This window comes from Mobula hypostoma, chromosome 4, assembly GCF_963921235.1.
Source record: "Mobula hypostoma chromosome 4, sMobHyp1.1, whole genome shotgun sequence".
Lineage (NCBI taxonomy): Eukaryota > Metazoa > Chordata > Chondrichthyes > Myliobatiformes > Myliobatidae > Mobula > Mobula hypostoma.
In genome coordinates this window covers 93257182-93284887 of record NC_086100.1, presented here as the reverse complement: position 1 = coordinate 93284887, position 27706 = coordinate 93257182, and the positions used below count along the sequence as shown (strand labels likewise).

The 27706-nt window shown below is 42.8% G+C and overlaps 1 protein-coding gene across 4 annotated transcripts in view; it reads left to right on the top strand.

The window, feature by feature from the left end:
- The window catches only part of ryk (receptor like tyrosine kinase), a 408854-nt gene that overhangs the window by 343851 nt on the left and 37297 nt on the right, over window positions 1–27706 (top strand). For all 4 annotated transcript variants that reach the window (XR_010017706.1, XR_010017704.1, XR_010017705.1 and 1 more), the window contains exons 13-14: window positions 390–499; window positions 14734–14893. Coding sequence is in view for 1 of the 4 variants with exons in the window: in XM_063046162.1 (XP_062902232.1) it covers window positions 390–499; window positions 14734–14893 (270 nt within the window). In the remaining 3 variants the exon portion in view is untranslated. The remainder of the gene's footprint in view (window positions 1–389; window positions 500–14733; window positions 14894–27706) is intronic.

Genomic DNA, 27706 nt, shown 5'->3' with positions numbered 1-27706 from the left:
GGAGTTTCAAGCATGCTTCGTGTGTCTTTGTAACAATTTATCAGTAATATTGATTAAATTTAAGTACAAAGGTTTCAAAGATTAGAGATTAGTTTGGTTTATCATATGTCCGTAAAAAAATACAGTGAAATGCGTTATTCTGTATCAAATCAAATCAGCATGGATTGTGCTGGGCAGACTGCAAGTAGCACCATGCTTCCAATACCAATATAGAATACCCTCGAGCTTGCTAATCCTAACCATACGTCTTTGGAAGGTGGGTGGAAACTGGAGTACCTGGAGGAAACCTTAGATCGGGATTTAAGAAAAACAATTCTATTTGGTTTGACTTAATTTCTCTATCTTTTGCTGATAAAATTCAAGTAATGGTTATGATGTATTTTTTACAGGCAATATCGCAGCAGGACCTTGTACATATGGCCATTCAGATCGCCTGTGGGATGAGCTACTTGGCAAGGAGAGAAGTTATTCATAAAGACCTAGCTACAAGAAATTGTGTGTGAGTGTGTGAGATTATTAGAGCACTAGAGCACAGGGCCCACCTAGTCCGTGTGAAGCTGTTATTCTGCCTAGTCCCATCAACCCGCACTTGTTCCATAAATCTTCCATCCCCCTCCCATCCATGCATTTATCCAAACTTTGAGGAAACTATACCATTAAATGGCAGTGGTGAGACTCGAATACAGGCCTCCTGGGAGACTGGAACTTTATTCCATCACTTGAAACTATTTGGCCACTCTATCACACGCTACTACATAATATTTCCAATTCAAGAATTTTGTTTATTTTTTGGGGCAGAATTTGTAGAACTGTGTTTTTGGTGATTTCAGACAATTCCAATGAGGAACCTTCCCTCATTGCAACTGGGTTGGCCCACTTGGAACTCTTAAATGATCTTTGAAAGTACCTAACAAGTTAGTAAGATCATTACTACCAACACTTTTATGGACTCTTCAACAAAGCCTGTGGTGGTTCAGAAGAGCACTGTACCTTTGGTAAACATCAAAAAATAACAAAAGTTTCATTGATCGGATTCTACCCTTTTCAACACAGAACAATACAGGCCAGTTAGCCTATGAATAACCTACTCCAAGATCAATGTTTCCCTTCCCTCCCAGATAAAACTCCAGTTTTCTTTCTTCCATGTGCCTCTCTAAGAACCTTTTAAATGTCCTTTGCGTATCTGCCTCTATCACCACACCCAGCAGCACATTCCATACACATATCACTCTGTATACAAAAACCTAACTCCTGACATCCCCCCTAAACTTTCCTCCAATCATAAAAGTATGCCCTTTAATGTCAGGCATTTCTGTCCTGGGAAAAAACGTCACTGGCCGTTCATTCTATTATGCCTCTTATCCTTTGTTCCTCTACAAAGTCACTTCTCATCCTTACCACTCGTTATGGATCTCCAAGGAGAATAAGACCGTAAAACATAAACCTGCTGTGCCATTCCATCATGACTAATATATTATCCTCCTCAATCTCATAACCTTTGACACCCTTACTAATTAAGAACCTATCAACCTCCACTTTAAATTATACCCAATAACTTGGCTTCCACAGCCAGCAGTGACTATTATTTCCACAGATTCAACACTGTCTGGCAAAAGAAATTTTTTCTCATCTCTTCCAAAGGGACGTTTTTCTATTCTGAGGCTTCCCCTTCTGGTTCAAGACTTCCCACTATAGGAAACATCCTCTACATGTACACTCTATTTAGGCCTTTCAATATTTGATGGGATTCAATGAGATTGCCCCTCATTTTTTTTTAAAGCTCTAGTGAATACAGCTCCAGAGCCATCAAACGCTCTTTATACATTAACGTTATGTTTCCTTGGATCGTTTTCATGAACCTTCCCTGGTCCCTCTCCAATGGCAGCACATCTTTTCTTAGATAAAGGGGGCCCAGAACTACACACAATGTGGTCTGACCAATGCCTTATAAAGCAATTATATCCTTGTTTTTATATTTCATCCTCTCGAAATGAATGCAAGCATTGCATTTGCCTTCTTTACCACTGACTCAACCTGTATATTAAATTTTAGGGAACCCTGCACGATTCCCAACTCCCTTCACTATATTCCATCTGCCACTTCTTTGCCTATTCTCACAATTTGTCTATACCTTTCACAAGTTTCTATCACGCTTCCTCTCAGCTTCAGTGAAAACAACCCAAGTTTGCCCAACCTCCCCTTACAGCTAATAGCCTTTAATGCAAGCAATATTCTGTAATCTTCTGTACCCTCTTAAAAACTTACATATACTTCCTGTAATGGGTGACCAGAATTGCACACAACACTCCCACGTGCAGCCTAACCAAGTTTTATAAAACTGCGAAATGATTTCCTGATTATTATACTCTATGCCCCCAGAAATGAAGGTAATCAAGCCATATGTCTCTACTATCTATTTGCATTGCTGTTTTCAGGGACATACAGGCTTGGATCCCAAGTTTATGCTCTACGTCAATGCTATTAGGGTCTTATCTTTAACTGTATACTTTCCCCCTTACATTTGATTACCTCCTAAAGTGGCTTGCCCAGAATACGGCCAAGCCAATTCAGAATCCGAGCTATTAATTTACCATGGATCCCATCTATCTTAATCTCCCTGTTCAAGCTACCTTGAGGGACCTTGTCAAATGCCGTACTGAAGGCCATTGTAGACGATGTCCACCCGCTACCCTCATCAATCACCTTAATTGTTTTTCTTTCATGGTTATTGTTATTGTATACTGCTTTCTGGGTCATGCAAACTTTTATGAAACACCATTGCAGATCTTTATTCAACAATGCTTTGATTTTCTTTTGTATACAACAGTCTGTAGATACTGTTATGATTTTCTACATCTTGCACTAGATATCAAATGTTGAAACAGAGATCTTGCTATCACCACTGTGTAAGGGCAGGTATTTATGCTGAAGAGCTATGACTAAGCTGTTTCTTTTGGGTCAGAAAGATCCAATCCGAATCTTGGCTGTTGCTTGCTGATGGAATGTTAGATTGCAAACATACCCTTTTATGGATGAGATATAAAACCTTGTACAAAGCACAAACTGCAGATGCTGGAAATGTGAGAGCAAAGAATACTAGAAACAATCTAGTATTTATATATAGTATCTATATATCTAAACAATCTAACAATCAAACAATACTAGAAACATGTGTAGCCACATCTGTGAAGAATTAAGCAACACACACAAAATGCTGGTGGAACGCAGCAGGCCAGGCAGCATCTATAGGAAGAAGTACAGTCTTTCTCATGTTTGTGAAGAATTAATGTTGTTAATCACCTTTTATCAGAATTAATTTACTAGGTATTCCCTATCTTTTTAATTGATCCTAAGTCAATTATTTTAAGAAGTCTAGTTGTCCTTTTGTCCTGCCAGCACTGATCTTTTAATTCATTTAATTGGACTTAGTGGAACTTGCTGTGTGCTTGTGCCAGTACATCTGACTGCAAGCTCCTTTGTACTGGCCTTTAAAGAGAGCTGTCTATGAATGCTTTAGAACCACCAGGAACACACACAGGATATAAAATCCGTGCTCATCTTTCCAATTATCACAATCAGTTTGATATTTGAGCTATTCTGCTGCAAAGTTTTCATTTTGTGGTGTTAATGCTATGCATTCTTCAGCCTGCAGGCTGTTATGGAGTCTATGGTAGAGTCTGAATTGACCATTGTGGGAAACAGGATAATTTTCCTTAGGTGGATCAGGGAAATGTCTGATGGAGTGGGTGGATGGGTAATTTCTGAGGAGTTAAACTGCTTCTGGGCTTCTGTGTGCTCCCGTTGCATGGTTTCTCAATGCAGTCACGAATGGTCTTTCTCCACTTTGGTTATGGGCCAGATTCTGAAGTGTCAGTGGAAATGTTTTCAAGAAGGGTTTGAGCACATCCTTGAGTCTACCTGAATCTGCTTTGTTATCCCATACTGCGACTGAGATTGAAATAGACTGTCTGTTTCGAGTGCATGCATGTGATGTGGCATATCCAGTAGAGTTTAATTGGAGCTTCAGCCTGTGGATGTAAGTCTAGGAGTAGATGCTAATGTTGGTTTGTTTTTCCTGCCAATCAATTTGGAAGAATTGAAAAGACAATGAGCTGCAAGGTTATAAACCAGATCTTTTATTATGGAGTACTATCACTGCTAAGTTCTAAAGGTGCCCTTAAGCTGTCTTAGCAGCTTTTGAGATTAAACAATTGTTTCACTTTATGTCACTTTAAGAAAAGTGCTATTAAGAAAACTTGGTAATCTAATTGTGCATCCCTTCTTATTTCTATACAACACAAATTGATATGGTCTCTACCCAAAGTGAAGTTTTGTTTATATGGACAGTACTTTTATAATACCTGGTTACACAACTAAAAATACCTTTTCACATCAAACTAATTTCACCAATAGAATTTTAATAGTATTTTTCTATTCATCTCTTTTTGGTCACTTACAAACCAATCAGATTTATAACATTGCATGCTCCATAGCTCCACAGTTAAAGAACAATTCACATTCTAATTTGAAATTGAAGCACACAGAGGCTTCTTCTCCTTTTCAAATAATTCTGAATCGCAATAGATCTCCACTGCCATTTCAGCACTTAGCATCTACTTGCAATGGGCATGTACTGTGTATCATGCATTAATGGTTTTGCTGCATGATTCTCTTCAGCAGGAGAAGATAATGGAAAGGCTGTTTAGTGAAGACCAGAACCACCCACTCCACAGTTCATACCTGTACTCTGTGCTCCCATCTTAATCTCGCAGCAAGTGATGTCAAAGCAGACTGTGATCTGCAAGGCCAATTACTTTGGAGATCTACAGACTCAACAGTGGGCTTGCAAGTGGGCTAGTTTACCTGATAAGGCTACTGTCCGAATCAGGTATCCAGATCATTTCAAGCAGCTCTACTGTATCTTTGCAGCCTAGCTACTTTCAAAGAGAAATAAATACCATTTTTACTTCAATACAGAATGATGCAAACTGTTCATGTGGACTTTACAGCACTCTCAGCTTCGGTAGGATTTCGGCCACAGTATACTGGGCTTGTGTATTATGTTGGTTCCCCCTTCCCAAAAAAAACCTAATGCTATCAGTGTCGAGGCCATGATATGCAGGGTGTCTGGCGAGTCACATGACCCTATGTTATTTTAGGGATACGTGGCTGTTTGTCATCTTTCTGGGATCACAGCTCTCAGGTGGATGGATTTTTGTGGAATAAGGACTGTTTCCTATTTTCTTGTGCCTTGTGCACTTTTCAGCCACCTCAGCCATACCTGGCCAAAATAAGAGGTACATTAGCACTAGAATTTGATAGAAGGAATTGAGAAGGCAAGTAAGTTGTTTTAAAAATTAGAAAACTGAACCTTGGTGCTGGAAATCAAAAATAAACTGAGATTCCTGTTGCTTACCACCTCAATACTCAATCCTGCTTCCATGGTGACCTCTCTGTGGACTCGGACACTGTTATGAGGCCCAGCCTGAGCAACAACACCTCATCTATCTGGGCATGCTGCAGTCTGTAAGATTCAGTATTGAATTTTCCAAGATTAGATAACTTAATCTTTCTGTTTGTATGGAGGGGCCACTGCACAAGACCGAAAGAAGCTGCAGAAGGTTGTAAATCTAGTCAGCTCCATCTTGGGTACTAGCCTACAAAGTACCCAGGACATCTTCAGGGAGCGGTATCTCAAAAAGGCAGCATCCATTATTAAGGACCTCCAGCACCCTTTTCTCACTGTTACCATTAGGTAGGAGGCACTGAAGCCTGAAGGCACACACTCAGCAATTCAGGAACAGCTTCTTCCCCCTCTGCCATCTGATTCCTAAAAGGACATTGAATCTTTGGACACTACCTCACTTCTTTTTAATGTATAGTATTTCTGTTTTTGCACGTTTTTAAAAATCTATTCAATATATGTAATTGGTTTACTTGTTTATTGTTATTATTTTATTTATTATGTTTTTTTCTCTGCTAGATTATGTATTCCATTGAACTGCTGCTGCTAAGTTAACAAATTTCACGTCTCATGCTGGTGATAATAAACCTGATTCTGATTCTGATTCTATTTTGTTACCTCACTTGGACGACTGCGTTCAGATTTGGTTAGTCTGCCTTTATTCAAGAAGAGTGGTCAGGCTAAGTCAGAGATCCTAATGTCATTGGATAGGAAAGTTATTTGGAAAAAAAGTCTTTGAGGGATGTGATGAAACTAAGGAGAAGTTGGATAAACTTGGATTGTTTTCTCTGGAGTGAAAAATTTGGTATTAGATGTCTTAGCAGAGTTAAAACTGGTTAAATAAATAAATAATAACTATCAAGAACATGAGATGAAAAGTACTTGAAAGTGAGTCCATTGGAGATTGTAACATTTCAATGATGGGGCAAATCAAGTTGAGTGAAGTTATCTTGTTTGGTTCAAGAGCCTGATGGTTGAGGGGTAGTAACTGTTCCTGAACCTGGTGGTGCAAGTCCTGAGGCACTTGTATTCCTTCCTAATGGAAGCAGCAAGAAGAGTGCTTGTCCTGGATGGTAGGGGTCCCTGGTGATGGATGCTGCTTTCCTGCGACTGTGTGTCATGTAAGTATGCTCAATGGTTGGGAGAACTTTACCTGTGATGGACTGGGCCATATCCACTACTTTTTATAGGATTTTCTGTTCAAGGGTATTGATGTTTCCATACCAAGCTGTGATGTAGCCAGTCAGTATACTCTCCACTACACATCTATAGAAGTTTATCAAAAGTTTTAGATGTCATGACGAATAGCCACAAACTCCTAAGGAAGTAGAGGCACTGCTGTGCTCGGCTTAGGACAGTTTCTCCAAAATAATAACACCTGGAATTTCAAGTTGCTAAGCCTCTCCACCTCTGATCCTCTGATGAGGACTGGCTTATGGACCTCTGGTTTCCTTCTCCTGGTCTATAATCAGTTCCTTCATCTTGCTGACATTGAGTTGAGAGGTTGTTGTTGTGACACCACTCAGTCAGATTTTCAATTTCCCTCCTATATCTTGATCCATCATCACATTTGATTCAGCCTACAACAGTGTCAGCAAACTTGAATATGACATTGGAGCCGTGCTTAGCCATAGAGTCACTAAGTGTAACGTGATCAGAGCAGGGGACTAAGCGCACAGCCTTGTGTTGCAGCTGTGCTGATGGAGGTCATGGAGGAGATGTTGTCAATCTGAATTGACTGGGATCTGCGGGTGGGGAGATCCAGGATTCAATTGTTTTCCTTATCTACAGGCTTCCCTGATTCAAAATCACCCAAAATAGCAACAAAAGTAGGAGCAACCAGAAAAATCCTCACCAGGGCTTGTATATAAATTTGGCTTGTTAGCTAACTTTCCTAACAGCCACATGACTCAACAGTGAGAAGGCCACCTTCCATAAGTAATACACATCAAGGGTCAGCATAACTTGGGTTCAACCAAACGGCAGTCAGGATGTTCCAATTCAGGAATATAGAATGTAATGAATGCTCTGTAAATGCTGTCCCATGCACTGTTATTGGTCATCAAGAAATGACAGATTGTACGCCAGCAAAGTTACAAAATACGCATGGACTAAGCTGTTAACTGTCCTGTGCTATCACCAGTGGGATCATCAGTTGATCTGCCACCTGTCTTCAGGAGTTTCGGCCCACTTATGATCAAGACTCCTTCGAGGTGGTGGGCCAGCAGTGCTAAAGCACCACCTCCCACTGGTGAGCTTAAAAACTCGACATCTGCCTCTATCAGAGTTGTTGGTCACTTCCATCCAACAGATAGTCTACTCTTTAGGTGTCTATGCAACTACTGAAGGGTTTGCAAGGTATGTATACACTGTCTGACTATCTGCCCCTCTGGACATACTTAGTCCACACCCATGCTGATCCTTTCTCTGCTGCCTCAGCTACAGCCCTGCTGGTTGACTTGATCTCTCTTCTAGTGAAGCCAAGGTCACGCAGCCACTTCTGGAGAGTGAACGCAATAAACCCACGGCAGCCTACTTCGAATGGATAGCATGAGGCCTTCCACCCCTCAGTCTCTGCATTCTGATCTCAACCCTGCATACTTGGTCAACTTGCGCTCATGGGAGACTGTGAGTTCACCAATAACCGCTTCTCTACTGGTGTCAGACCATACGATTATATCTGGACACAATGTTGTAAAAGCTATTTGCTCTGGGAAACTGCCTTTCCAGTCCAAGTCAGCCTTGACACACCAATCATTGGCTGAAGAAAGTATGCTTGATCGTGAGCCTATGCTGCACACCCTTGACTTGGAGCCTTCTTTCACAAATGATATGCGATGTTCTGTGCAGCATAGGGCATGAGATAAGTTGTGCTGCAGTACTCTCTGCTCAACCGCTTCTGTTACAACTTTGAGAACGTTGTTATGTCTCCACGTGTACATGCCGCTGGAAAGATTGACTCTGCATGCACTCAAGATATGTTGAAGTGTTCCCTTCTTGCCACAAGCAGCACACCTGTCTGTCTTATCTTCATACCAGGTGCTGAGGTTGGCAGGTGCTGGGAGCAGATTGTATGCTGCTCTGCATAAAAAAGAAATGCGGAGCGGTTCCATCTGCCACAGAACATTCCAAGATAGGTGTCGTTGTTCAACACTTTCCCACCGGGTACAAGCCCCTTGTTTGGCCAGGCCAGCTGTTTTAGTTAACCTCTTCTCCTCTTCTACCTCTCGTATTTCTTGTGTTACAAGCTCACGGCGCTCCTTACCTGTAGAAGATGACCACCACTTGTGGGTTGTCCATCCAAGTCCCTGGTGGCCTAGCTGGATAGCCCCAACCGTCTCCTTGTGCTTCAATCTGGACTCTGCCTCATCAACTGCTACATGGGCTGACCACTTCCTGCCTGATCTCACATCCGGTTGGGTGTTCTTGATGACAGGGTCTTTTGAGTCTCGAAGCATCAAGAATGACCTTACCTTGGCTACCTTGACCTCCTCAACAAGGGATTGCACTGGGATGGTAAGCTTTGTCTGGCTACTGTGGATTGCAACATTGGTGAGGCTGCTTGGTACTCCAAGCCACTTCTTCACATACTTGTTGATCTTCCATTCCATTGCCTCAACGTGGGACATTGCCACTTCATAGACAGTTAGTGGCCACATTATCCGTGGCATCAGTCCATACTGCAAGCACCACAACTTCAACTTCCCAGGCAAGCCACACTCACCAACAGACATCAGACCTCTGCTGATCTGTTCTCCTGTCTCTTGAGCCCTCTTGGTGTCTCTCAGCTCCTCTGTGTACCATGGCCTGAGGCTCTTAACTGGTTGGTCCTGAATGGATGGAATCTCCTCTCCACAAAGGATGAAAGGAAAGTCAACCAGCTTTCCTCTCCTAAGAACAAGGCTCCTTGACTTCTTGGTCTTAAACTTCATCTTTCCCCAATCCATTAGCTCCTCGAGTCTAGATAGTACATTTTCCACTGCCTCCGCGCTGGGACCCAAAAGGGTAAGGTCATCCATGAACGCTCGTATTGGTGGTAACTCCTCTCTGCCATCAAGTGCAACACCTGGTCCCACTGATTCTGCAGCCCTCACAATAACCTCCATGGCTAACAGAAAAAGGATGGGTGAAATTGCACATCCCATTGGGATTCCAACATCCAAGCTCTGCCACCTAGTTGTAAACTGCTGAGTGGAAAACCTCATCCGGAAAACGTTGTAGTACTGCATAACAAAGTTGCTCACCTTAGCAGGAATCCATAGGAATTCCATCGCAAACTCAATCAGGACAGGGGGAACAGAACCATATGCATTTGCCAGATCAAGCCAAACTACAGCCAGATTTCTTCCCAACCTTTTTGACTCCTGGATGGTATGCCATATCATACTAGAATGTTCATGGCATCCTGAGAAGCCTGGTATTCCTGCTTTCTGCACAGATGTATTTACTAATCCATTTTCAATCACAAATGAAGATACTCTTTCTGCCAGAATGGCAAACATAATCTTCCCCTCTACATTCAGGAGTGAAATTGGTCAGAACTGATTCAATGCAGAAGAATTCTCTTCCTTCGGGATGTATACTCCTTCAGCCTCACTCCATGACAAAGGAACAACATCTTGTCTCCACACCACCTTTAACAATCTCCACAAGTATTTCCTCAGCTGTTCACACTTCTTGAACACCTTATACAGCACTCCATTAGGTCCTGGCACTGAACCTGACCTTACCTTTCTGATGAACCGTTCGACTTCTGCCAGTTTGGGTTCTGACAGATCGAACTTCACTCCTGGCTTGGTAGGCTTCACAAGCCCTGGAATGTCAAGCAAAGGGGCCTCCTGCTGTTCATTAGAGTAAGTGCTTGCTAGGTGATCCTCAAGTTCTTGTTGAGAGATGTTAAGCTGCCCGCTCTTACTTTGTTCAAACAGTTTCTTTGTGAACTCGTGAGGGTTCTAAAAGAATGACTTTCTTGCCTTCTCTCTCTTCTTTCTCTTTTTACGTTATGACTCTGCACGACGGAGTGCTGCTAACTTTATTCAAAAATACTCTCGGAGATCAGCAAGCCCTGGCTTGTCACCCTCACTTGCTACCTTCCACCTCTGTCTCAATGATCTAAGCTCTCTCCTCAACCTACTAATCTCCTTTTGGCGCCTGCTCGGTTGCTGTGTAGGCTTTGTTTTCTTCAACTCAACCAAACCAAACCTGTACTTTCCAACATCGTAAATCATACCGCCCATCACTTCCAACTTTCTCTTTGATGTTCCCCTGAGTGTGTTCTCCAACATCATACTGATATCCTCATCAAATACACGCCAAGCCTTCTCATCTACCATTGCTGGCCACTTGACCTTCCTCTTCTTCTCTACCTCCTCGCCACCGCCATTATGGGAAGAATCTACCTGGGTACTGTGGTCTGAAACCTGACCTGGAGTATGATGATGCTCTCCAGAGCGAATCGCTGTGGCTTGTGAATCAGTGGTTGAAAAGACCACATCATCTGTGCTTGGTGAAGAAATCTCATCTTCATCCACTGGGATGGAATAACACTTCAACTTTGCTTGGTGGACTCGTAAACCTTTAATGCTGGAAAACGCTCTCCCACACCAACACACTGGACACTCAGAGCCTCTTATCCTAGCTCTTGGTCGTAGTCGTTCCCTGTAATTAACTGTATCCGTCCGATTGGGTCCATCATTCTCCCTCCCTCTCGGAGGACCCCGAGGTTATGTTTCTCCATGTAAACTAGAAGCTTCAAGAGTATAAAATTATAAAGAAAGTATATTTATCAATTCTCAACTTTATTAGTAACAGGAATAGAAAAGAAAGATAAAAGGGCCAATTACAATTAAACCAGTCCAATGTGCACATAAACGTTGGAGCTCATTTCTGGAGTAGTCAGGTGGATTACTTTACTCACACACTGAGCCAGTGGTCTGTTTGAAGACACCCACCACAGTCTGAATATCCCATGAAGACCATCTTGACCCAACTGGCTCTCTTAGTATTGGCCTTTCCTCCTTGGAGCCATTCATTTGCACAAAGCATCTCTTACAATGGGGACTCTCCTTCTAATGGCATTCTGTGGCATCTTCCTTTGTGCCTCGTTCCACAGCTCCCACCCAAAAAAAAGCCAAGCCAGACTACTGTCCTTCAGAAATCTGCTCTGGGCCACTGGACAGAAAGTTACGACACGTACCAATTGGCTGACATTATATTCCTAAGTTGGGTGACATGGCTTCTTTAACCAAAGCCAAAACATTTATACCAGCAGGACACACTGCCTTTACGGAAAACTGCTAAAATAAAAAATACTTCACAGCATAGCAGTGGAATCTTACCCAGGGCATTATGTACGTGAATTAGAGTCCATGGTCCACAAATCGCATCGATTAAACCTTGTCCTGGCAACATCATCGAGGGAGAAAGAGAGATCGTTTGAACGAAAGGACTTTCCCTTGGGAGCAGCAAGGGGCTGGTAGGCGGCACGAAACACTCGCTCACCCTCTGCACCCATCTCAACAATTTCAGTCTTCCTCAGTGCTTTAATCAACGAGAGATGTCAGTCATGGGCTCACATCCCATCTTCTGGCTTCCGTGCCACACACTTTACTTACAGTCCCGTGGAATCCTCTCAGAACCAGCAAAGTACCAGATCATCCAATCAGCCTGAAAACACACTGCCAGAATGTCGCTTGATTTAATTTTATAAGAGGTGATGGTATTCAAGTCCTGTCACAACTGTCAAGCATCCTTCATTGGTTCAAGCTTGGAACAGAATGTCCACTTCAGCCGTGAGATGGCTTTCCAAAGATTGTATTTGGACCTCTTGTAACTTTTTTGGTCACCAGAGCTGAATGCCTCTGATCTCACTCTCAGCAAGTTTCAGATCTCATGGTTCATCCAGGGCTTCTGATTGAGGAAGACTGAATGATTTTGTGGGGACTCACTTTTCGAGAGCTGTTTTAATAAAGTCTGTTACAACTGTGGGGTATTCTTTCAGATCCCTGAATGAGTGCTTGAACATGGCCCAGTCTACTGACTTGAAACAAACCTGTACAGGTTTCTCATCCTCCCACAGCCACCTGTTTGCTGTTCTAATCTCTGGAGCTTTGCTCTTTAGCCTCTGCGTGTATGCAGGTAGAAGAAGGACAGTGGAGTGATCCAATTTACTGAAATGCGGTCTGGGCATACCTTAACTTAGTACAACAGTGGGACCTCTGATGCTACAGTTTATATGCTGATGGTCATTGGACAGGGACTTCTTCAGACAAGCCTTGTTGAAGTCTCCGACTGTGATTTGAAATACATCGAGATGGACTGTTCCTTGTTTGGAGGTGGCATCATGCAATGTTGCAAATGCTTGATTATAGTAGGCCACTGGTTGGTATGTAAACTGCAGTCAGGGTTACAGAGGAGAACTCCCCAGGTAAACAGAACAGATGGTGTTTGACCATTAGGTGTTCCAGGTATGGGGAACATGAGTTCGACAAAATTGCCATGTCAGAGGACTAACAAGAATTTATCATAAAACACACATCTCCTCCTTTTGCCTTTCTGAATCAGCAGTTCAGTCCATTCTGTAAATCGAAAAGCCTTTGAGTCTGATCGCTGTACCTGGCGTGCCTAGAGAAAGCCCTGTCTCCATCAGACATAGAATACAGCAGGATTTCATTTCTCTCTGATACAGCAGTCTTCCCTCTGGTCCTCAATTTTTTTCTCCTGTGACTCCATATTTGCTAACAAGATGCAGATTAGAAGAGGCCTGGCTTATAGTCCAAGATCCCTCCCCTTCCCTAGCTCAGGCCATGGCAAAGAACCTTCATCCTCTTAAAGGTGCTGTGCATGCCTGGTCCGCTGAGTCATGAGGTATGAAGATCTTTTAAGTTAATTTAGAAGTTTATCGATCTACAGGACTGGACACTCAGGCTATATTATATTTTTTGTGTGACTATACGTTTACTGCTGCATGCTATACTGTATGTGCCTTGCGCTGTGTATGACTGTTGGTACTGTGGTTTGCACCTTGGCCGCAGAGGAACACTATTTTGTTTGGCTGTATTTGTGAGATTTCATGTATGGTGACAAACTTGATCTTGAAGAATTAAGCCAGTGCATAACAGGCCAGTGAGCCTGAAGTCAGTAGTCGGTATGAGTATTTGGATAGACGCGGACTAATTAAGAATAGTCAACATGGCTTTGTGTAGGATCCAGGACTACAGATAAATAAATATTCCTTGAAAGTAGCATCATAGGTAAATAGGGTCATAAATAGAACTTCTGGCGCGTTGGCCTTCGTAAATTAAAGTATTGAGTATCGGAGTTGGGATGTTATGTCGAAGTTGTATAAGGCCTTGGTGAGGCCAAATATGGAGCACTCATCTACAGGAAAGTTTACAAGGATGTTGCCGGGACTTGATGACCTGAGTTAAAGGGAAAGGTTGAATAGGTTAGGATGTAGGAGAATGAGGGGATATTTAAGAGAGGTACACAAATTTATGAGAGGTGTAGATGGGTTAAATGCAAATAGGCTTTCTTCCACTAAGGTTGGATGAGACTAGAATTAGAACTTAAGGGTGAAAGGTGAAATATTAAAGGGAATCTGGGGGGAATTTCTTCACTCAGAGGGTGTTGCAAATGTTAAATGAGCTGTTTGTGAAAGTGGTGGATGCGGGTTCAATTGCAATGTTGAAGAGAAGAATATGTGGATGGGAAGTGCGTTGGGGGGGTGGGGAGGCTATGGTCTAGGTGTGGATCCATGGGGCAAGGATTAATAACAGTTTGGCGAGGACTAAATTGGCTGAGGGGCCTATTTCTATGCTGTGGCGCTCTATGACTCCAATGGAAATCTTTATAAAAGTAGTAGCCCTTGCAAATAGTTTCTTAATATTGCAGTCTTGATTTACATATGTTAAAAGTATAGTTAAAATACAAGAAAGTGCTTTCAACTTCATATTGAAAGTTGCTTTCATATAATAAATGAATGTGGGGCTGTGCACTTCAAAATGTTGCTCTTCATGAAAGTGTACCTTGGGTGTTGAAAGCTGGGCAGATTTGTGTTAAGATTTGGTTTTTATTACAGTGAATTTCAATCAAGTCAGTCATTTTGATCAGGTGATTTACATATCTTAATCACTTACAGGGATTTTCTAATCTGCATTTGTTTTAACCTTGAAAAAGTAGTAACAGCTTGTATTTATATTGTGGCTTAATTTCATATCACTTATATTGGAGTTAATTCATTTGCTAATTGTAATTCTGCATTCCTCTAGCATTGATGATGGTCTTCAGGTGAAGATTACAGACAACGCTCTCTCCAGGGATCTCTTCCCTATGGACTACCACTGCTTAGGAGACAATGAAAATAGACCTGTTCGTTGGATGGCACTGGAAAGTCTTGTCAACAGTGAATTTTCAAGCGCAAGTGATGTAGTAAGCAACTGATCTAAAGCTTGTCAAAGTGTAACAGTGGGAATAATTTAATGGTTTAATATGATAGCATACGCAATAACAGAGAGATATTTAATCATTTTCATAGAGTCATAGAAACATGGAGCATTACAGCACCCTGAAACAGGCCCTTAGGCCCATCTAGTCTGTGCCAAATGAATATTCTCCAGGTCCCATTGATGAGCATCTGAACCATTGCCCTCCATACGCTTCCCATCCATGTATTTACCCAAGGTTCTCTTAAATGTTGATTTTGAACCTGCATCTACCTTTCCCAAGCCTACAATGAAGGCACAGCTGATTTCCAGACTGTTACCACCCTCTGAGTGAAGAAGTTCCCTCACTTTCTCTTTCAGCCTAAACCAATGACCTCTTGTTCTAGTCTCACCCAACCTCAGTGAAAAAAGTCTGCCAGCATTTAACTACTTATAACCTGCATAATTTTGTATACTTGTATCAAATCTCCACTCATTCTCTTATGCTCCAGGGAATAAAGTTCTAAGTCAGTGGTTCCCAAACTTTTTAGGGTTACCACTCTCTTGGCTCCCAGACCACATCCCCTCTCTTTTCTGCCATGACATAAAAACTTTGAAGGATTTTGAAACTTGATGCACACTAGAAAAAATAGGAACTGCAAATTCAAAGCAGTGGCAAATAATTGAAAAAATACTCATCTATTTAAAGCTACAAATAAAATTATTTCTTTATATAATTACAGTAAAAACAATTTTTATCAACAATTTTAGAGCGTACATTAGTAGTCCAACTATTCACTACTTCATTGCTTTTTCACCTTTCAATGAGATGAATGAGCTTGGTGTAGTGACATCAGGTTCTCAGCATCAGGCTGAATGGCACTCAGAAGCAGTCTCAGATTCCCACCTTCAGTAATTTGCAATGTTCCATTGCTTTGAAAGAAATTGGGTGTCTACATTGAAACAGCACTCCATGTTTATTGTTAGAAAAGCAATAAAGAACATCTTGACCTTTTTCCACAATGCAGGATAGTATTCAGAGATTTCTTTCTGCAAACAAAAGTCTTGATATGATTCTTTGAACTTCTGCTTCAGCTTAAAGTCATTTGTAGTGAAATCAGTTATTCCTCCACCCTTCCTATTAATTCCTCATTACAAGAGTTCAGGTATGGATTTATTACACAACCTGGAATTTGGATTGTGAGAAGATCCTGAAGTCTCTCTGACGTGTCTCTATACAGCTCACCCAGGTGGGCACAGTATACTTGAAGATCATCATCATACAGTATATTCTTCCTTTCTCTTCAAACTTAGAGTGTCTCAGAAATTGGAAAACATCGCACTTAAATAGTGTTAACTTGGACAGACATGTGGAGATGACTGATTTGACTTTGATAAGATTCACATCATTTCCTTACAATTAAAGACTGATTTCATTAAATTTTGCAAATAACTCTGACAAGTAAGCAATGTCAGGTCTTACTGAGTTTATTACTGAATGAAACATTCAAGTCTTCAAAGAATTTGATCAGTTTCAAAAAGCAGATAATACTATCTCAGGCAGTGTCCTTTTCAGAGTCATCTTCTATTTGTGTGCATTCAAGCTGTCCAGCATTTTCAGTACTTGGCTCTCAATGGCTGGGAATCGAGAGCATGGGACTTGATTTTTTTTTACCGCTGTAATAATAGTATTTAGTGATTTGAGTAGCCAATCACCTAGGTTTTTTGCAACAAGATGTTGTCTGTGAATTACACAGTAAAAATAAGTAATAACCCCATTGGTAATATCTTCCCCAGTTTAAGCTTTCTGGCAGAGTCTAGCAGGTTTGTATCCAGGATCTCTCTGTATTTAGCAGCATTCATCTTCCATTCAGTCTTGACCAGATTTCCAGTATCTGGTACACCACATCTACTGCATCTCCTTTGTCTACCCTGCTTGTAATTTCCTCAAAAAATTTCAGTAGCTTAGTCAGGCAGGACTTTCCTTTCAGGAAACCAGGATGGCTTTGGCCTATCTTGTCATGTGCCTCCAGGTACTACGTAATCTCATCCCTAATAATCGATTCCAACAACTTCCCAACTACTGATATCAGACTAACAGGTCTATAGTTTCCTTTCTGCTGCCTCCCACCCTTCTTAAATAGCGGAGTAACATTTGCAATTTTCCATTCACCCGGTACACTGCCAGAATCTATTGATTCTTGGAAATTCATTGTTAATCCCTCCGCAGTCTCTCCAGCTACTTCTTTCAGAACCCAAGGGTGCATTTCATCAGGTCCAGGAGATTTATCTACCCTCAGATCATTAAGCTTCCTGAGTACCTTCTCAGTCGTAACTTTCACTGCACATACTTCACTTCCTTGGCACTCTCGAATGTCCGGTGTACTGCAGATGTCTTTCACTGTGAAGACTGATGCAAAATACGCGTTCAGTTCCTCTGCCATCTCTGCAAATCTCACTACAATATCTCCAGAGTCATTTTCTATTGGTCCTATATCTACCCTCAAATCTCTTTTACCTTTTATATACTTAAAAAAGCTTTTAGTATCTTCTTTAATATTAGTCGCCAGCTTCCTTTCATAATTCATCTTTTCCTTCCTAATGACCTTCTTTGTTTCCTTCTGCAAGTTTTTAAAAGCTTCCCAATTCTCTATCTTCCCACTAGCTTTGGCTTCCTTGTATGCCCTCTCTTTTGCTTTTACTATGGCTCTGACTTCATTGTCAGCCACGGTGGTGTCCTTCTGTCATTCGAAAATTTTTTCTTATTTGGAATATATCTGTCTTGTACTTCCCTCGTTTTTCGCAAAAACTCCAGCCATTGCTGCTCTGCCGTCCTTCCTGCTAGTGTCTGTTTCCAGTCAACTTTAGCCAATTCCCCGCTCATGTCACTGTAATTTCCTTTATTCCACTGAAATACTGACACATTGGAATTTAGATTCTCCTTCTCAAATTTCAAATTACATTAGTGTCTTATAAAACCTCAATATTACATCCTTGATTTTACATTCTAGTCCTCTTGAAGTGAATGTTGCATTTGCCATCCTCACCACTGACTCATCCTGCAAGTCAACCTTAAGAGAATCCTGCATTAGGACTCCTGAGACTCTTTGCACCTCAGATCTTTGAAGTTTCTCCCTATTTAGAAAATAGCCTACGACTTTATCCCTTCTACCGAAGTTCATGACCATACACTTCCCTGGACTATATTCCATAGAAACCATAGAACATTAAAGCACAGAAACAGGCCTTTTGACCTTCTTGGCTGTGCCAAACCATTTTTCTGCCCAGTTCCACTGACCTGCACCTGGACCATTCCCTCCATACACCTCTCATCCATGTACCTGTCCAAGTTTTTCTTAAATGTTCAAACTGAGCCCGCATTTACCACTTCATCCGGCAGCTCATTCCACACTCCCACCAATTTCTGTGTGAAGAAGCCCTTTAAACTTTTCCCCCTTCACCCTTAACCCATGTCCTCTGGTTCTTTTCTCCCCTACCCTCAGTGGAAAAAGCTGCTTGCATTCACTCTATCTATACCCATCATAATTTTATATACCTCTATCAAATCTCCCCTCATTCTTCTATGCTCCAGGGAATAAAGTCCAAACCTATTCAACCTTTCTCTGTAACTCAGTTTCTCAAGCCCCGGCAACATTTTTGTAAACCTTCTACTGCACTCTTTCAACATTATTAATATCCTTCCTGTGATTTGGTGACCAAAACTGCACCAAATTCGGCCTCACCAATGCCTTATACATCCTCACCATACCATTCCAACTCCTATACTCAATACTTTGATTTATAAAGGCCAATGTACCAAAAGCTCTCTTTACGACCCTATCGACCTGTGACACCACCTTTAGGGAATTTTGTATCTGTATTCCCAGATCCCTCTGTTCTACTGCACTCCTCAGTGCCCTACCATTTACCCTGTATGTTCTACCTTGGTTTGTCCTTCAAAAGTGCAATACCTCACACTTGTCTGTATTAAACGCCATCTGCCATTTTTCAGCCCATTTTTCCAACTGGTCCAAATCCTTTTGCAAGCTTTGAAAACCTTTCTCACTGTACATTACACCTCCAATCTTTGTATCATCAGCAAATTTGCTGATCCAATTTACCACATTATCATCCAGATCATTGATAGAGATGACAGATAACAATGGACCCAGCACTGATCCCCATGGCACACCACTGGTCACAGGCCTCCACTCAGAGAAGCAATCCTCCACTACCATTCTCTGGCTTCTTCCATTGAGCCAATGTCTAATCCAATTTACTACCTCTCCATGTATACCTAGTGACTGAACCTTCCTAACTAACCTCCCATGCAGGACCTTGTCAAACGCCTTACTGAAGTCCATGTAGACAAGACCCACTGCCTTCCCTTCATCCACTTTCCTGGTAACCTCCTCGAAAAACTCTAATAGATTGGTTAAACATGACCTACCACGCACAAAGCCATGTTGACTCTCCCTAATAAGTCCCTGTCTGTCCAAATACTTGTAGATCCTATCTCTTAGTACTCCTTCTGATAATTTACCTACTATCGGCGTCAAACTTACTGTCCTGTAATTTCCCAGATTACTTTTAGAGCCTTTTTCAAATAATGGAACAACATGAGCTATCCTCTAATCCTCTGGCACCTCACCTGTAGATACCAACATTTTAAATATATAGAAACCATAGAAAAACTACAGCGCAGAAACAGGCCTTTTGGCCCTTCTTGGCTGTGCCGAACCATTTTCTGCCTAGTCCCACTGACCTGCACACGGACCATATCCCTCCATACACGTCCCATCCATGTATCTGTCCAATTTATTCTTAAATGTTAAAAAAGAACCTGCATTTACCACCTCGTCTGGCAGCTCATTCCATACTCCCACCACTCTCTGTGTGAAGAAGTTCCCCCTAATGTTCCCTTTAAACTTCCCCCGCCCCCACCCTTAACCCATGTCCTCTGGTTTTTTTCTCCCCTTGCCTCAGTGGAAAAAGGCTGCTTGCATTCACTCTATATCCATCATAATTTTATATACCTCTATCAAATCTCCCCTCATTCTTCTACGCTCCAGGGAATAAAGTCCTAACCTATTCAACCTCTGTAACTGAGTTTCTCAAGTCCTGGCAACATCCTTGTAAACCTTCTCTGCACTCTTTCAACCTTATTTATATCCTTCCTGTAATTTGGTGACCAAAACTGAACACAATACTCCAGCTTCGGCCTCACCAATGCCTTATACAACCTCATCATAACATTCCAGCTCTTATACTCAGTACTTTGATTAATAAAGGCCAATGTACCAAAAGCTCTCTTTACGACCCTATCTACCTGTGACACCACTTTTAGGGAATTTTGTATCTGTATTCCCAGATCCCTCTGTTCTACTGCACTCCTCAGTGCCTTACCATTAGCCCTGTATGTTCTACCTTGGTTTGTCCTTCCAACGTGCAATACCTCACATTTGTCTGTATTAAACTCCATCTGCCATTTTTCAGCCCATTTTTCCAGCTGGTCCAAGTCCCTCTGCAGGCTCTGAAAACCTTCCTCACTGTCTACTACACCTCCGATCTTTGTATCATCAGCAAATTTGCTGATCCAATTTACCACATTATCATCCAGATCATTGATATAGATGACAAATAACAATGGACCCAGCACTGATCCCTGTGGCACACCACTAGTCACAGGCCTCCACTCGGAGAAGCAGTTCTCTACTACCACTCTTTGGCTTCTTCCATTGAGCCAATGTCTAATCCAATTTACCATCTCTCCATGTATACCTAGCGACTGAATTTTCCTAAGTAACCTCCCATGCGGGACCTTGTCAAAGGCCTTACTGAAGTCCATGTGGACAATATCCACTGCCTTCCCTTCATCCGCTTTCCTGGTAACCTCCTCGAAAAACTCCAATAGATTGGTCAAACATGACCTACCACACACAAAGCCATGTTGACTCTCCCTAATAAGTTCCTGTCTATCCAAATGCTTGTAGATTCTGTCCCTTAGTACTCCCTCCAATAACTTACCTACTACCGACATTAAACTTACCAGCCTATAATTTCCCCGATTACTTTTCGATCCTTTTTTGTACAACAGAACAGCATGAGCCACTCTCCAATCCTCCGGCTGCTCACCTGTAGACAGCGACATTTTAAATATTTCTGCCAGGGCCCCTGCAATTTCAACACCAGTCTCCTTCAAGGTCCGAGGGAACACCCTGTCAGGTCCCGGGGATTTATCCACTTTAATTTTCCTCAAGACAGCAAGCACCTCCTCCTTTTCAATCTGTACAGTTTCCATGATCTCACTACTTGTTTCCCTTAATTCCATAGACTTCATGCCAGTTTCCTTAGTAAATACAGACGCAAAAAAACTATTTAAGATCTCCCCCATTTCCTTTGGTTCCGCACATAGCCAACCACTCTGATCTTCAAGAGGACCAATCTTATCCCTTACAATCCTTTTGCTCTTAATATACCTGTAAAAGCTCTTTGGATTATCCTTCACTTTGACTGCCAAGGCAACCTCATGTCTTCTTTTAGCCCTCCTGATTTCTTTCTTAAGTATTTTCTTGCAATATCCCTTGAGAACCAAGGTTCCTTATTCCTATTCACTTTGCCTTTAATCCTGACAGGAACATACAGACTCTGCACTCTCAAAATTTATCCTTTGAAGGCTTCCCACCTACCAATCACATATTTGCCAGAGAACAACCTATCCCAATGCACGCTTTTTAGATCCTTTCTCATTTCTTCAAATTTGGCCTTCTTCCAGTTCAGAATCTCAACCCTAGGACCAGATCTATCCTTGTCCATGATCAAATTGAAACTAAAGGTGTTATGATCACTGGAACCAAAGTGCTCCCCTACACAGACTTCCGTCACTTGTCCTAACTCGTTTCCTAACAGGAGATCCAATATTGCATCCCCTGTAGTTGGTCCCTCTATATATTGATTTAGAAAACTTTCCTGAACACATTTTACAAACTCTAAACCAGCTAGACCCCTAACAGTATGGGAGTCCCAACCAATGTATGGAAAATTAAAATCCCCTACCACCACAACTTTATGTTTCCTGCAGTTGCCTGCTATCTCTCTGCAGATTTGCTCTTCCAAGTCTCGTTGACTATTGGGTGGTCTGTAATACAATCCCACTAATGTGGCCATACCTTTCCTGTTTCTCAGCTCCACCCATAAGGACTCAGTAGACAAGCCCTCTAATCTGTCCTGCCTGAGCACTGCTGTAATATTTCCCCTAACAAGCAATGCTACTCCCCCACCTTTCATTCCTCTGCCTCGATCACATCTGAAACATTGGAACCCTGGAATATTAAGCTGCCAGTCCTGCCCCTCCTGTAGCCAATTCACTAATTGCTGTAACGTCATAATTCCATGTGTCAATCCACGCCCTCAACTCATCCGCCTTCCCCGCAATACTCCTAGCATTGAAATATATACACCTCAGAAAATTTTTACCACCACTCACAACCTTTCTATGAACGGATTTGCTTGAACTTTTAACATCATTTATTTTCACCCCAGCCACACTGTCAGCTCTGGCACTCTGGTTCCCATCCCCCTGCAAATCTAGTTTAAAGCCTCCCCAATAGCACTAACAAACCTCCCTGAAAGGATATTGGTCCCCCTGTAGTTCAAGTGTAACCTGTCTCTCTTGTACAGGTCCCACCTGCCCCAGAAGAGGTCCCAATGATCCTGAAATCTGAAACCCTGCCTCCTGCACCAGTTCTTCAGCCACTTGTTCATCCTCCAGAGCATCCTATTCTTACCGTCACTGGCACGTAGTACAGGTAGCAATCCTGAGATTACCACCCTTGAGGTCCTGCTTTTCAACTTCCTACCAAGCTCTCTATTCTCACTCTCCAGGACCTCCTCACTCTTCCTTGCTATGTCATTGGTACCGATGTGCACCACGACATCTGGCTGATCACCCTCCCACTTCAGAATGTCATGCAAGCGATCAGAGACATACTTGACCTTGGCACCCAGGAGGCAACAAACCATCCTGGATTCTCTGTCATGACCACAGAACCTCCTATCTGCACCTCTAACTATCGAGTCCCCTATCACTACCACTCTCCTCTTTTTACGCCCTCCCTTCTGCACTGCAGAGCCAGACTCAGTGCCAGAGATCCGGCTACTGCAGCTTGTCCCAGGTAAGTCATCCCCCCTGACCCCCCCCCCCCAACAGTGACCCAATTTCCTGTCCTCTGCTCCTTTGGCATAACTACCTCCCTGTAGCTACTATCCGTAATCTCTTCATTCTCCCGAATGATCCACAGGTCATCCAGCTCCTGCTCCAGTTCCCTAACGCGGTTTGTTAGGAGCTGCAGCTGGATGCACTTCTTGCAGGAGTCATTGTCAGGGACACCGGAGGGCTCCCTGACTTCCCACATCCTGCAAGTGGAGAATTCCAACATCCTGCCTGGCATTCTCTCTACTCTAAACAATCTGAACAAAAAACTTACCGGAACCTACCCTGGCCTCTGCCTGTTCTCGCCGGAGCCTGTTGAGCCAAAGCCATCCCACTCTGACTCAGTCCACTCCGACGATGGTCGCTGTATATGGTGGTCTGCTTTTAAACCTTGGTACGCTACGTCACACGCCTGCGCAGTGCAGACACTTCTCCCGGAGCAGTGTTTAAAAAAAAGACGACTTTTTCTACCCAATTTCTTCACTCCCTTCTTCTCAGCTGCTTGCTTCGACTGAAACAGGAACCGTTGAAAATTCCTCTTTTTAAACCTTGGCGCGCTACGTCACGCCCCTACGCAGTGCAGACCCTTCTCCTCGAGCAGTGTTTTTAAAAAAAAACACGACTTTTTCTACCCGATTTCTTCACTCCCTTCTTCTCAGTTGCTTGCTTCAACTGAAGCAAGGGCCCCTTCAATTTCAACGCTAGTTTCCTTCAAGGTCCGAGGGAATACCCTGTCAGGTCCTGGGGATTTATCTACTCTGATTTACTTCAAGATAGCAAGCACCTCCTCCTCCTCAATCTGTATAGGTTCCACGACCTCACTACTTGTTTGCCTTATTTCTATTGACTTCCTTAGTAAATACAGATGCAAAAAACCCATTTAAGATCTCCCCCATTTCTTTTGGTTCCATACATAGCCAACGACTCTGATCTTAAAGTGGACCAATTTTATCCCTTACCATCCTTTTGCTCTTAATATACCTGTAGAAGCCCTTCACCTTAACTGCCAAAGCAACCTCATGTCTTCTTTTAGCCCTCCTGATTTCTTTAAGTATTTTTTTTGCACTTTTTATACTCCTCAAGCACCTTATTTGCTCCCTGTTTCCTATACATGTCATACATCTCTCTCTTCTTCTTTATCAGAGTTCCAATATCCCTTGAGAACCAAGTTTCCTTATTCTTATCCTTATTCTGGTATCTGTCCCCCACTTTTCCTTCGCTACATCGACGACTGCATTGGCGCTGCTTCCTGCACGCATGCAGAACTCGTTGACTTTATTAACTTTGCCTCCAACTTTCACCCTGCCCTCAAGTTTACCTGCTCCATTTCCGACACCTCCCTCCCCTTTCTAGATCTTTCTGTCTTTGTCTCTGGAGACAGCTTATCCACTGATGTCTACTATAAGCCTACTGACTCTCACAGCTATCTGGACTATTCCTCTTCTCACCCTGTCTCTTGCAAAAACGCCATCCCCTTCTCGCAATTCCTCCGTCTCCGCCGCATCCGCTCTCAGGATGAGGCTTTTCATTCTAGGACGAGGGAGATGTCTTCCTTTTTTAAAGAAAGGGGCTTCCCTTCCTCCACTATCAACTCTGCTCTTAAACGCATCTCCCCCATTTCACGTACATCTGCTCTCACTCCATCCTCCCACCACCCCACTAGGAATAGGGTTCCCCTGGTCCTCACCTACCACCCCACCAGCCTCCGGGTCCAACATATTATTCTCCGTAACTTCTGCCACCTCCAACGAGATCCCACCACTAAGCACATTTTTCCCTCCACCCCTCTCTGTGCATTCCGCAGGGATCGCTCCCTACACAACTCCCTTGTCCATTCGTCCCCCCCCCCCATCCCTCCCCACTGATCTCCCTCCTGGCACTTATCCGTGTAAGCGGAACAAGTGCTACACATGCCCTTACACTTTCTCCCTTACCACCATTCAGGGCCCCAAACAGTCCTTCCAGGTGAGGCATCACTTCACCTGTGAGTCGACTGGGGTGATATACTGCGTCCGGTGCTCCCGATGTGGCCTTTTATATATTGGTGAGACCCGACGCAGACTGGGAGACCGCTTTGCTGAACATCTACGCTCTGTCTGCCAGAGAAAGCAGGATCTCCCAGTGGCCACTCATTTTAATTCCACATCCCATTCCCATTCTGACATGTCTATCCACGGCCTCCTCTACTGTAAAGATGAAGCCACACTCAGGTTGGAGGAACAACACCTTATATTCCATCTGGGTAGCCTCCAACCTGATGGCATGAACATCGACTTCTCTAACTTCCGCTAAGGCCCCACCTCCCCCTCGTACCCCATCTGTTACTCATTTTTATGCACACATTCTTTCTCTCACTCTCCTTTTTCTCCCTCTGTCCCTCTGAATATACCTCTTGCCCATCCTCTGGGTCACCCCCCACTCCTTGTCTTTCTTCCCGGACCGCCTGTCCCATGATCCTCTCGTATCCCCTTTTGCCTATCACCTGTCCAGCTCTTGGCTCTATCCCTCCCCCTCCTGTCTTCTCCTTTCATTTTGCATCTCCCCCTCCCCCTCCAGCTTTCAAATCCCTTACTCACTCTTCCTTCAGTTAGTCCTGACGAAGGGTCTCGGCCTGAAACGTCGACTGCACCTCTTCCTATAGATGCTGCTTGGCCTGCTGCGTTCACCAGCAACTTTGATGTATGTTGCTTGAATTTCCAGCATCTGCAGAATTCCTGTTGTTTTCCTTATTCTTATTCACTTTGCCTTTAATCCTGACAGGAACATACAAACTCTGCACACTCTCTGATTTGGGCTGACATTTACGTTTTGGGCGGCACCTAATTAATTAGCTTGTTTATTTTGGCTTTTTTCTTCAAGATGTGCTGGGCGCGTTCTGGCTACTGCTGCACCCCTGCATGCTTCACACCCCGGAGGTTGGGGACCACTGGGCTAGATTACCTTCATATTTCATCTTTTCGATCCTTATGGCTTTTTTAGTTGCCTTCTGTTGGTTTTTAAAAGCGACAGCAACCATATACCCCTTTGGAGACAGTTTAGTGACAGAGTCAGTAATCTTTTAAAATGCAAAACCAAGTAGAATTTCAGAATCGTTTGATTTCATGTTCTGTGATTTTTTTGTGTTCAGGAAATCACATATCCTAATGCATGTTGAGCAGTACATCTCATTCATATTTTACCATGCTGTGTTCATGGTGAGTTCTGTCGTTATTATTATTATGCTACATCAGCTGTTATCCCAGTAGAGATTTGAGTTTTAAAAAATCACATCCCAGCAATGAAACATGGGTACTGTGCTTCCTATGTACTGCATTATCAACAGAATACATGAAAGGAACTTGTTCAGACTGGTCAAGCTTGCAGCTCCGACTACCTGAACAGACGTGGATAGCAATTGCAAAGGACCACTAACAACTATGCCTTTTGCCCGACGCCGGCCCCCTAGGCCTGAGTCGATGTAGTAGTAGCACTAACAACTATGATCCATCCTGCAAGCCAGTTAACATTCTGATATTGAAATACTTTGTATATCATTGTCCCTTCAAAGTCACTGGTTCAAAATTTCTTATTTAACGGTACCGAAGAGGTTTGAGAAAGTGCAGCATTTTCTAACACGAGAGGGCACAGTTTTAAGGTGCTTGGAAGTAGGTATAGAGGAGATGTCAGGGGTAAGTTTTTTACGCAGAGAGTGGTGAGTGTGTGGAATGGGATGCTGGCAACGGTGATGGAGACAGATACGATAGGATCATTTAAGAGACTCCTGGATGGGTACATGGAGCTTAGAAAAATAGAGGGCTATAGGTAACACTAGGTAATTTCTAATGTAAGTACTTGTTCGGCACAGCATTGTAGGCTGAAGGGCCTGTATTGTGCTGTAGGTTTTCTATGTTTCTAAAGGGATATTGGAGCTAAAGCCTGTGTTTGCCATTGGTAATAGGTAAAAAACAATATATGTTTTGTAATACTGATATATTTAATTTAATTTTTGATGTCCAAAGCAGCACATGCTACTCTATATATGACCAATTAGGACTTTGTTCGTTCATGGTACAATATCTATGCCTGCTAGCAAGATGAAAAAAAAACAAAGATTTTGCTGTTAGCAATCAGACTGTCTTAGTGTCCTTGGCAAGACTGAGTGTGTAACTCTTACCATCATTATTATTAAACAGCAAGTGTTTGCGGCCCTCAATCATTACAAGGCACCATTTTTTATATATGTGCCAATCTGAATACTTAACCAACTGTCACCATTGCCCCACACTTGGTCCACTTCCCAACTAAGCTGTTAATTTGCTGTTATTTCCATGAGCTTCAACTTTAGTGAGGAGACTTGATGAAGGGCTTCTGTGCTTATAAACATAACCGTGCCCTGGGTGCCTTAATCATCTCTTCAGAAATTAAGACCATAAAACATAGGAGCAGAATTAGGCCAATTAGTTCATCAGGTCTGCTCCACCATTCCATGATGGCTGGTGTATTGTTCATCTCAACCCCATTCTCCTGCTTCTCCCCATGGCCTTTGACACCTTGACAAATCAAGAACCTCTCAACCTCTGCTTCAAATATACCCAATGACTTGGCCTCCACACCCATCTGTTGCAATCA